The following is a 12,092-nucleotide window of genomic DNA, read 5'->3' as shown; positions in this document are numbered from 1 at the left end:
TAAGCGCTCAAGTGGACTCTGCAATGCAGCAGAATTCCACCCTTAGGTACCATCTGGAGGAAATCCAGAATGGTCACGCTCTACAGCGCGACTTCCCATCCAAGCAACCGGAGCCCTGTACTCACAGGAGTGAAGACAATAGGTTTCAGACCTTGCCTCCCTCATGTGTCCCTCAGTCTTCTCCTCTTTGCCCTTCGGCACTGAGTAATCTGGTGCCTCTTGGCCAACAACAACAAGGCTTGGCTTCCTCTCTTGGCCTTTCGGCCCCAATCTCTCCACAGGATGAAGCCAACCCTCTCCGCCCGCTTGGCGCGGAATACCTTGACAAACTCGTCAAGAATTTCCCCACCTTTGACCCCATTCCAGGTCAGCCAAACAATACTGAGACGTTCCTAGCTGACATAGAGGACGCGTTGGATGGCTACCCGAACGCTACGGGTTCTGACAGGGTTTACCTGTTGAAGCGAACGTCAAATAGACACGTGACAAGGTTCATTCGTCTACAACAGCAACACGTGCTAAATGACTACACTAAACTTGCCACAGCTTTGAAATTAGAATTCAGTGGTTCTGCGACTCGCAAACACGATAGCTCACTGGCTAACACGGTCAAACAAGCTCGAAACGAACACCCACAAGCTTTCTATCATAGGCTTCGTTCAGCTTACTTTGGCCTACTCACGGAAACAGGAATGGAAGAGCTGTTACCATTCAAACATATGTTCCTGTCAAACATATATCCCACCTTCATTACCTACTTGGGCCCTGCAGCCCACGTTGGCTTGCCTATCTTACAACTCAGAGAGCTCGCAAGCACAGCTTTTGAGGCATCAAAAGCTCGCAACGCTAAGAGCCCTGACCACTCGGTTTTGAAGTTTAACCAGGAGCACTCACTCCAGTTAGAGGGTGCATTATCAGGTATTGGAGCGTCGAGAGATGACGCACAACAACAGTTTCTACCACGAAACCATGATTCCAATAACCTCCGCGGTCGAAATAACTGTAAAGTACGTAGCCATCAACATGACTACCGCTACAATCGACCCGTTCGTTACGTTCCTGCACCCAACCCACAAAAAGTGTCAGAGCACAAGGGTAACAAAGGGTTGAAGGACGATCAAAACGTAGACCAATGTTCTCCAGAAGTCCCACTATGGGAAGAACTTAAGCGAGAACAATTTGAGAAAAGGGTAAAAGATAAGTCACAAGGACTAGACGGGGAATTACCGGACACCAGGTCCGCAGGAATTAACACCCATAGCAAGGACGTTAAAGTTCAAATTTCTCCCGCTCTCATTCAAGACCCTATCCAGGGCCCGCTTGATCAAGAAACAAGCCCCCGGGCTCTGTCTATAGACTCTGATACAAAAGTTGCAAAGAATAAGGTCAAACGCTTCGTTAAAGCCAAGCCCACTCAAAATCGGAAAAGTCAATCTGCTTCCATCTTGAACAGATATGGCACATCACGTCGTTGCGAACGACCACTCCACTTTGTGGGAAATATGTCCACTAACCACAAATCTAAACGGCCATACCTGGAAACAGTCCTGGAGGACTGCTTAGCTTGTCATGCGCTAATTGATTCGGGTGCGACAATATCACTCATCTCTCAAACATTGTTTGATGATCTCAAAAGGGCTTTGAAGCCAACTAAACGTTGGTTAAAAGTGGAACGATGCGACACTACACTTCGAGGGGTCACTCAGACTACCTCGCCTCTCACATTGAGAGTCATGTTGAAACTACACTTCCAGGACGTATCGCTCGTTCATCCTGTGTATGTTACCAGCCTCGAAACTGTAACCCTGCTACTTGGAGCAGACTTGATGGATCGGTTACTCCCATTGATGGATTGGAAAACCAACCAGGTATGGTCACAGGCCACAGTGCCTTCTCCACTGACCACACTGTCTTCCCCTAACGCTAGCTGCAACGCAGTCCTTCACAAGGGGTATCTGTCAAAAGCACCCCTTGGGAAAAAGACGTGTAGAAACCTCTTGGTGCAGAATCCGATCCAAGGAGATATTACGATATCTCGACACATTCCATCAGCCAATCTGATTGACCATTCTTTTCATGATTTCGAGCCAGCTGTCTCTGTGAATGAGCAACTTCCCTCCTTCTTGCAGTCGTGCAATACGGTAGTTGAGATGAACTTCTCTGGCCCTTCGGACACTTCCGCAAGCACTGCGGCCGTCTCAGCAAGAAAAACATTGATGTGCAGAGTACACTCTGCTTCCGATGATACACCTTCTGCTTTGTTGGGGACTGTCACCCCTTACAATGACACTAATGGCGTCAGTCCAGCAACTGACCCGATGACTCCCACTGGTGAAACACTTTGCGATATCACAGACCGATATCCTCGTCTCAGTTTGCACGTACTGAAGAGGTTGCCACACGCGGAAGCGGTGGTGACTGACAGACCTCGACAGCCACTGAGGGTGTTGAAGCACAAACACCAGGAGATTTGGTTGAAAGGTTACAGCATTCTCATAATAACGCGGCCACTGACAACTCGTACATAGGGTCCGACCTTCTCGTTTGCGCCTCGGACACCAACACCACCCGCTGGTGGGGGGGTCCCGAGACACAAAGGTGGGGAATAGTAGCCCAGACCCATGATGAGCCTCATCGAGGCCGGTGGGGGGGTCGAGACTACGGACAACACTGTACGAGGCCGCCAGAGCATAAATCAAATCTAGTTGTAAACTCCCCTATGAGAACAGTGAGGAGCAGACAGGCCCCTAGACGGGGATTATCTTAGAACACATCTAAGATAGTACTGAGGTGTACCACACTGGTCGTAAAGGAAGTCCAGTGGACTTGTCCACCTCCAAAACAAATGGCAACAATAATCATTCCTTGCCATGTGTAGGTTCAACTACAATACAACTAGTAATATGCTCCAATCATGTGTTCCGGTAGATAATATTTCAGAATAAATCGGTAGGACAACTGGACCCCTTGAATACCAGTACCAATACCACAGTCAGTCCAGCAACACTCAGTAAGAGGATTAGTAACCTCACAAGTTAAATTGCTATTGATAATAGCGACATAGGAGTCACTCAGAGTGCAACACGGGGAAGGGAATCTCCATTGCACTCCTCCAATGGTTAACACATGCCACTAATAAATAGAACCCTCCGTTCAGGAGAAAAGTTATTAGAAGTCATGAACCATGATCACACCACGTACGACTGGTCTAATACTTAGAGTACTTCCGTAGTGAGGTTAGCTCCTCCGTGGATAACATAGCTATGAAATAGACTTCATACCTACCGCCACTACAATAGTGGAAGAAACAGTGACTTGTAGAAAAACTACTACAGACTCCCTTGACACCAATTCTGACTGACCTCCAGGCATTGACCTGAAAATTACCTGACTACGTCAGACTCATTCTGAACAAGTTGTAATCTGCCAGGATACTTGGTTATCTTCCCTTGACATGCGCGATTGTGTAAGCATAAACGCACATGCACAACGGAACATCCAATTAGGATTTATGCTAGGATCACTTAAGGGTCCAAGCAAAATATCAGCCTTAGTAAAGTTGAACATTTACTTCTAGGCCTTTGACTCTACAGCACTCACCAGTTTTCTAACCAGAAGTCCATAGGTCATCCTGTAGACTGCCCAAAACTAGTGCCTTACAGCTGTAGACTTATCATATAGTTGTCAACTTAGGATAGTACCCTAAGCGCCACCCCGCAAATTAGGAAAGCCCTAGATATGACATTAGACAATGCCATGATAGGGTCATTTTGCCAAGACCATGGACGTAGATAGAATACAGTCCAATTAGATGATTAAGGTGGCATAACTATTTTGTTTTGTTTATGCTTTCATTAATTTTGTTTCATTTTCTTTGGCACATAGAAAGTGATAGAGCCATAAACAACTCCCCCATACAACCATCAGTTAGTGCCACAACGCCGCTCATTTGGGAGGAAATGTAATGATATATTTCATGAGTGTGTGTGCGTTGTTAACCTCTGCCTAAGTTACTGCCCAGATATTCCAGTCTGGACGACCAGACGACGGGCCCGGAACGGCGATCCCAATCCGGACATCCGTTGCCGAGTCATGGAACGGACATCTTCATTTGCAGAGACCCTACCCGGGTCGACCACCAGAGGGGGGACTGCAATAGCAACCACCAACTGGACATCTGCTGCCCAGCCTTGGAGCGGACTTCTTCATTTGCAGACACCCTACCCGGGTCGACCGCCAGATGGGGACCACAACGATGATCCACAACCAGGACAACCCACGTTCATTTTTATGTTGGTTTACAACATGCAGGTTAATCGCAAGATTGAACCCAACATGGGGGGACTGTCATGACGTTGGCCTGTGGGTAAGGTTTATGACCCCCCCATAAATACCTTCTCCCTTCCCCTCTCTCTCTGACCCTACTGAAGGACTGGAATAGCCTGTGTTAAATATAGAGAGTCTGGGAACATCAAACAAATAGGGAAAGGAACCATCTTTTGTTAATAAAACCAGTTGGAAATATGCTTGATAACGTAATGAGTATGTATGTCAGTTCATTGTTATCTGAGACATTATGATTGATGGCAGGACGACATAAACTGTACCGGAGAAAGTATACACCCTCTAGTTATCAGAGTCACATGGAATTGTTATGCAATTGAAATGTTTGATATTGAAATTGTTTGTTAGGAGATTAAATGTAATTTTAGCTTCCAAATGAGAGAATTGGGTTTTCATAGGGAAAGTGCCCTGCCGATCAGTGGCCAACCCTGTGAAGAGACATGGGGTTATAAACAATGAAACCCCTCCTTTCCCCCTCTCCACTATATAAGTCTTTGACGAAAAGACATTCACGTGTTCCAGTACGTGAGGACTGCAGCCTCTACGTTATAAGGACAGACACATATCAAGAACAGAACTAAGCCAACCTCGGCGTGAGCTATGGTATGAACTGGTATGAACTTTGAGCTTATTCACTACCGAAGTGATACTTCCTAGCCGTTGAGTTAGCGCTGCTAACGTGGGCTAGGAAAGGACGGACGACGGATCCAGTCTAACAACCAGACGAAGATACCACCACCATTGACATTCTTCCATTACCACTACAGGAAGATCTGTTGGCCAACCACGGCCAGCATCTACGACCAATCTACCGAAGCGCAGCTCAGAGTAAATATTTATTGCATTTTCCTTTTCCAAATGGGCGGTAATTTAGAATGCATAAGATAATGTATTTACGATAGCATAGCTGCTGTTTCTTTGTTCGTAAACCTTCCCGCTCTTTCATTCAAGCCCAACCCCCTTTTTCTTCGTGTAACCAGCCATGATACAGGCTCAGTCCACCAGGACGTTTTCTGTATGACATCAAGTGTATTCTGTGTATTTGTAATTCTGTGTGATTAGTTAGGTATTTAGTAAATAAATAATTAAACCCAATTTTGTATTGCTGATTCAACTTGTTAGCCAGGGTTCGTGAAGATAACCAAGAATTTACAACTTTCATGATGAGACTGAAAATAAGATAAGATTGACTGCTATCGATGTAAAATATTACTAAGTATTTTAAGAGTTTATTCAGAAGATAACAGCTCAATAAACGTTCTTCTGTGGTGCCCCGACTTTCTAGTTAATTACATTTACGTGATTAGCTTAATCAGGTAATATTAATTACAGAGAAATAATTTTATAAGTTAGCATGTCATATCACTTAATCCGGCGTAGCCAAAGACACGACATATGCAATATGATTATTAACTATGCAGTTTTTTTTCAGGTATCAAGATAATTGCCCACATATTACTCCAAAGGTGGGTTGTGAGTGAGAATAAAAATAGATAAAAAGAAAGGGAGAAAGAAGGACATGAACAGAAACAGATCAAGTGAGAAAAAAGCAAGCAAGATAGAGAGATGGGGGATACAGAGAGCAGGGTTTGTGCTAACACTCCACAGAGCAATTATAATTCCCATCACACACAGGTCCTTTACTGGAGAGGAGAGGAAGAGAAGAGAGAAACCTTATGCATCAACATACATATGCATTTGTACATAAAAACACAAACACTCACCGTCCTCTTTGCACTCCTCAGGTGGTTTGGCCTTCTTTGCCAGCCGAGGATCCAGCCATGACGTGGTTTTGGTGTTGTGACTGGAGAGGAGAGAAAGAAAGAGAGAGACTTTTGACTTTTTGTCTTACTTTAATGAGCCATCCTAATTTCACTAACCCCCACACCCTAAAAATGCATCGCATGCCACCACAACCTCCACACAATCATATTTTACAGTACACAACATCCCAGTACAGTACACCCTCCAGCACCACATTATAACCGTACATCCAACCCTATTGGGAATTTTCCAGTACATGTCTGCACATTATACATCTTAGAGTAGTAAGAAGAATAAGTGCACTCTATATGTGTGTCTAGGTCATTAGGCTAAGGGAAGCCATTACCTAGTCCTGAATCATTAACTTAAAGAGGAGTTACTATGTGTGTGACGTAAGGATGAAAACGGTATAAAAGGTGTGCCGAGGGTGGAAAATCAGTTGGTCCATGGGCCAGCTCGGCTTGTTACTTTGTAGTAAAGTGTATTTGAATTCACAAGTTCCGGTATCTGAGAAATATGATTGAGCGAATATTTCCATGACATAAATGGTGAGCTTGCCAGGAGTGGCTACAAGGGACCAGTAAATGGTTGGACACTCTGTGACTGCAGACAAGTCTTTCTGGATGAATAGCACAAACAGGTGGCCACCTAAAAGAGAGGTAAGCCAAGTCTTACTTATAGTTCAAGTTTGTGTGGATTGTTTCGGAGCCTGCCTCAGCAATAGAAACACCAAGTAGGTCTCTCCAAATTTAACGAACTAAAGGATATTAGGAGCTTTTGAATTCAATAAATGCATGCAAAATCATTTAAAAAAGAAGAAAAGAAAAAGAAAAAGCTTTAAGGGTTGCAGCAGTGAAAGTATAATAGAAATATTAGTGTGGCCACTGCGGATTGGGAGTTAGTGTGTTTCAACGGTTTTGGATGGTTCAGTTGAGTGGGGTTATTCACCTGTCTTGTTTGGGTGGTTCATCTGGCCAGTCTGTTCAGTCTGTTTGAGTTAGGATTGTGTTGTCTGATTCAGTTTGGCCGGACTTGTTTGTTTAGGCCTGTTTGAGTTTGCACAAACGCAACCCATTCATCTTATTCAATCAGTCCAAGTCAGGTGGGTCATTCAATTCATCCAGCTCGCTCAGTCATTCATCAGGGGTGGTTGTTCAATCTCGTTCAGATCATGTCTGCCCTGTTGACTGTTCTGTTCAATCCAGTTTGGAGTGGCAACTGTCAATCTGCATGGTCGAATAGAATTAGACAAAAAGACCTGTGGTTACCGCCTATTTTTTCAAGGAAGTGAATCAATAAGGGACTGCTCAGACAGACAAAAAGACCTGTGGTTACTGCCAATTGTGGCGAGGAAGTAAATCAATAAGGACTGCTCAGATAGGTAAAAATCCTGTGGTTAACACTTGGCTGTGTTGAGGAAGTGAATCAGCGAAGGACTGCTCAGACAGGTAAAAGCCTGTATAATACCGCTTTTTTTCTGGAAGTGTATCAGAGAAGAACTGAATTTGCAGGTCGCTTAGGAAAGCATAAGAGTTGTGTACAAGTGAGTGTGAAAGTTCTCTGCTGTTGGTGGGGAAGGGGTTGCGCACTTCTCCCGGACCATTGCTTAAGTGTGACCTGGTAGGGAGGACGCACCGAGTCCCGTACTAAAGGAGGGGAGTTTGAATGGTACATGAATATCAATTGAAGTAATATAATACTAGAAGTTTGAACAGTCAGGATAAATATAAAATACATGAACATTATAAAATAACATAGTAATAAATGTCAAGACGACATCAGCGATTGCCTGTAAGGCCATTAAAAATTGCATACTGTGCTGCAAGGTAGAAAAATATACAGTAAAGAGAAACATAGAAGTAATAACATTTGAAGTAAGCTTAAACTTGGAAAGAGAGAACAGTTATAAAAACCTAGAGACAGGGGTAATAACCAATAGACCGAGTACAATAATCAGAGAAAGAAAAATAACGTGGATATCAATAGGAGGGAATAGGGTGTGGTCAAGCCATCCAGGGCTTAACAGACTGTTAGGAAGATTTAGCCCTGGACCAGTAGGGAGAAATCTAAGAACAAGAGAAAGAGACTGGTTTTAATAAAGTGAATAGCACAATAAAACAAAACTAGGGAGCAAAGAATAAATACGAATATCAAAGGAAGCTAAAGGAATAAACAGACAAATAAACCCAGAAACAAAAATATCAGTAGCGTTAGAACAGATAAGGAAGATAAATGAAAGATTATGTGGAAATAGGAAAACAAGTGTGAATAATTTTGGTAATATGGGTTATCAATAATAGTGATATGAGGCGCAATACTGGAATAAGACATTAAGTCATCCATACTCTCCAGTAATAAATTTGCAGACGCTGTAGTATAGGTTCTAAAACAAGGTATTAAGTGCCGTGACCAATTAATTATTATCCGGGGAAGTGGGTAGCGCCACCTTGGAGAATAGTTAATAGAAGGTGTGTATTATAGAAGGGACAGGTTTGGGAATAATAACTATTGAAATGTCGACAAACGGCCCCATTTCTCCCTGTAATATGGAGCTAGATGATTTTAATAAAGCCATGGAGTCGCTGAAAGAGGCGCACGAGCATTCTACCAATTTGGCTCGAATATGGGGAATTAATAGAGGCATTTAGCTACCAAAATACTGGGTACGGGAGTGCCTTGATAGAATTTGCACTTCTACTTTGATGGCAGGTTTGAACCCTGTGTTCAAAATGGTAATTTGGGGGGGGGGGGGGGGGGGGTAGTGGATGAAATAGAGCAGGATGTTTTGAGAGTGGAATATAACTCCGCTCACTTCGCAGACGTGCGAGGGGTTAATAGGGCCACAGGGAAAGTCACTACCTATAGTTTCAATGGCCAAGGTAAACCAAAGAAACGTAGTGGAAAACATCAAAGTGTAGGGAGACAGAGTCCTGTTTTAGGTGTTTGGCTATTGGTCATTGGAAAAGGGAGTGTAGAGTGGGAATGGAACCTGCTGCAATCGAAGGAAATGCCGCTATACATGCGTTTGCATCTTTTACAAAAGAGCAACAACAAATCCTTTTGAGAGTAGCAGGAGAGGAAATGTCACATATCGGTGTATAGCCTCGGTTCAATCGATAGTGGTTCATAGAGATTACAGTTTCTATGTGAAGGAAGACGTATGAGATCACGTCTTACCCAACTTTTTAGTAGAGGCCAGGGATCAAATATCACAGATTCCTTATGATGAGAAATTGGCTAAACTTGCCACAGGAAAATGTATTTTGGGCTGAAGAATCTAGGTGAAATGTCAGGGGAATGAATTCTGAAGGTAACACATTTCAATAATCTGGCCAAACACTCCTTGCAAACTCAGAAAGCCTTGTTTTTTTGGGATCTCATGAGACATTTTATGTGGTTTTATTCTGAAATAGATTTACATTTTATGTCATCTTATTCTGAAAGAAATTTCTAGAATGTAAGAAAGGGTGGTGGGGTAATAAGGAATTAGCAAAGGGGTTACTAAATCTAAAATTAACTTTATATTTTTGCAGTTAGTTCATGAACATTGTGGTGTGGTGGTTATCATGAATAGTACATGCTAAATAAAAGATGCATAAACGTTGGTGGATTGAAACAAACATTTAATTATTGGAGTAAAGACAATGGTTTATAATTAATACTTTTGGCTTGCTGATTAAAATATAGAATAGTGAATGCTAACGAGATGTACACTTTCTTTTCCAGAAGAGGGGGTTTCATTATCTCTTGTTGAAATGTCCCCGGAGACTGTGGTATTGGGGAGAGCAGTTAGTGATATTCGACTGTTTTAAGTATACAAGTATCTGGATTAGGCCATAAACTGAGTTCCAGATAAGTGAGGCCTGTTCATGTGTGTTTTTGACCTACGGTTCACCAGCACACACACACACAATTTACCGGTTATGAATATGCATTAGTGGTGTTGATACTGTAGGATTTATTTTGGATGGGGTTTATTCAATTCAGTTTAAATTGGGTATGCAGAAGGATGGAAATGTTTGGAAGGTTTTGAAATGGTTTCTGAAGGACAGGGAAAGAAAAGGGAGTGGAAATATTTAATGGTGTCGAATGCCCGGTATCCTGACTTTCTGGTGAGGCCTGATCAATCTCACTTGAAATGATAGAAACAGGTGGGTTTTAATTATAAAATGAATGAGAAACACTAGTTTCTACTCTATTTAACCATTGCTTCATGAGATAAGTTGATTGGTTATTCGAATTTGTTTATTTTTGATTTAAGATGTTTTTGAATCACGTTGTGAATTGTGTTCGAAGGGAAAAGTCCAGTTCCCTGGGGTCCTGGTCTTTGGGTAAATATACAAATGTACTTATTCAGTCTGCATAAAGAAGGGAAAATATAAGTTAATAAGGGATGACAGTTACTCCAAATACATTGTGATATATGTATTGCTGATTTCATTTTTGGTATATATTTCAATACAAATTTCACCAGATTGGGATTTATGGAGTGTGGGATTCCAGGAGGGTTAGGATGCTAACTTCCTGATCTGGTAACTCTTCCGAGAGGTCGCCAGTAAAATAAGGGAGGTTTTAGCAGTAACAGTATGTTGTTATGCTCTTAGACATTTGTCGTGGAGATAATGTTATTAAGAAAAGGTTAATGTAATAATTTCTCATATTGTCAATGCTTGTCTGGATTTCCTGAAACAGAAAAGGAATTGAACTAAACTGTTGTTCTGATCTGTGCTTTTTTGAGGTTCTCATGGAAGGTGACGTCAGATCGTGTCTTAATGCATGGTAGGAATAATTTGACCACAAATAGTGTGTGTGAACTTCAAAACCTTCCCTAACCGGCTGAAGAAAGAGCGACAAAAGAGTGCAATGTGACAGTGACTTTTTACACTTCTATCGGAGTCCGAGCCATAAACCGGGGTGCGGGCGGCAGGAGTGCTGAGAGCGCGTGTGGAGTGAGCGTACGGCTCAGGTGAGACACTCGTGTACGTGGGAGAAACGGATGTATTTATTTGGATATTTAAATCGAGACATTATCAAGGGCCATCAAATGGGACAGGCAAGAGTTACATGTGCCATTGGGAAGATGAACTGTAAACGCTATCTGAAAAAGAGAGAGAGAGAGACGGGAGAAAGGGGGGGGGGGTTGGTCTACACACTGCGAGCGATTTGGACTAAGTATGCATTGAGATACTGATCTTTCATTACCAGGCCACTTGTGACAAGAAAGCAGGGACAAAGGGGGCTGTAATGAGAAGAGTTATTACCGGCAATAAAAGGTTACGTTTATAAATGTACATTCTAACAGGGATGATGTGTGCTAAATTGAGAAGCTGGAATTCGAGTCCTAGACTCAAAGTAAGCACTAATGACTGTCATTCTGAATTTGGGTTGGATCATTTATAAAATGTTGTGGTTATGATTCGGCTATAGCGAGAGAGAGTTGCTCTTAAACTGGAGGGGTGGGGGCACTGCTCAAATTTATTAGACCTAGGGAGGCTCTAGAAACCTTATCTAAGTATCCTCTGACAGGGAGGTTGTTAGAGAACTCACAGAATGATAACTTGGGTCAACCATTAAGGTTTTTTTGGTTCTCTTTTAATGTTATATCGCATCGATACATAGAGATGTCTGGATGTTACGGTACAATTAAATTGCATACAAAGCTCATAGTCTGCGTTTGGCGATAACACCCCAAAGATTAAAATTAAGGAGACGGCATGGAGAACAGCATAACATGGGCATAGAATGTAACCGATGGACGGTTCTTTCCCCAGTTTTAGTCACATCAAGGGTGGTGTGAAGTTATTAAACATGTACTTTTTTCTCTTTCCTTTTAAAGTCAATATGTTTTTTGGTTTCGTGGAACATAAGAGTGATCAGTGTTCCAGAGGAGGGACTGATGTATATTGACTGATTGATTTGAAAATGTTTTAGTATGTTTATAACTGTAGAAGTGCATTAGGAGTAGTGACTAGTGTGTTATGGGT

The 12,092-nt window shown here is 42.5% G+C and overlaps 1 protein-coding gene across 8 annotated transcripts in view; it reads right to left on the bottom strand.

The window, feature by feature from the left end:
- Positions 1 to 12,092, bottom strand: part of LOC115152405 (membrane-associated guanylate kinase, WW and PDZ domain-containing protein 2) — a 325,515-nt gene that overhangs the window by 119,097 nt on the left and 194,326 nt on the right. For all 8 annotated transcript variants that reach the window (XM_029697255.1, XM_029697256.1, XM_029697257.1 and 5 more), the window contains exon 6: positions 6,069 to 6,148. In XM_029697255.1, the coding sequence (XP_029553115.1) occupies positions 6,069 to 6,148 (80 nt within the window). The remainder of the gene's footprint in view (positions 1 to 6,068; positions 6,149 to 12,092) is intronic.

Source organism: Salmo trutta, chromosome 17 (genome assembly GCF_901001165.1).
Source record: "Salmo trutta chromosome 17, fSalTru1.1, whole genome shotgun sequence".
Lineage (NCBI taxonomy): Eukaryota > Metazoa > Chordata > Actinopteri > Salmoniformes > Salmonidae > Salmo > Salmo trutta.
This window is presented reverse-complemented; position numbering and strand designations above follow the sequence as displayed.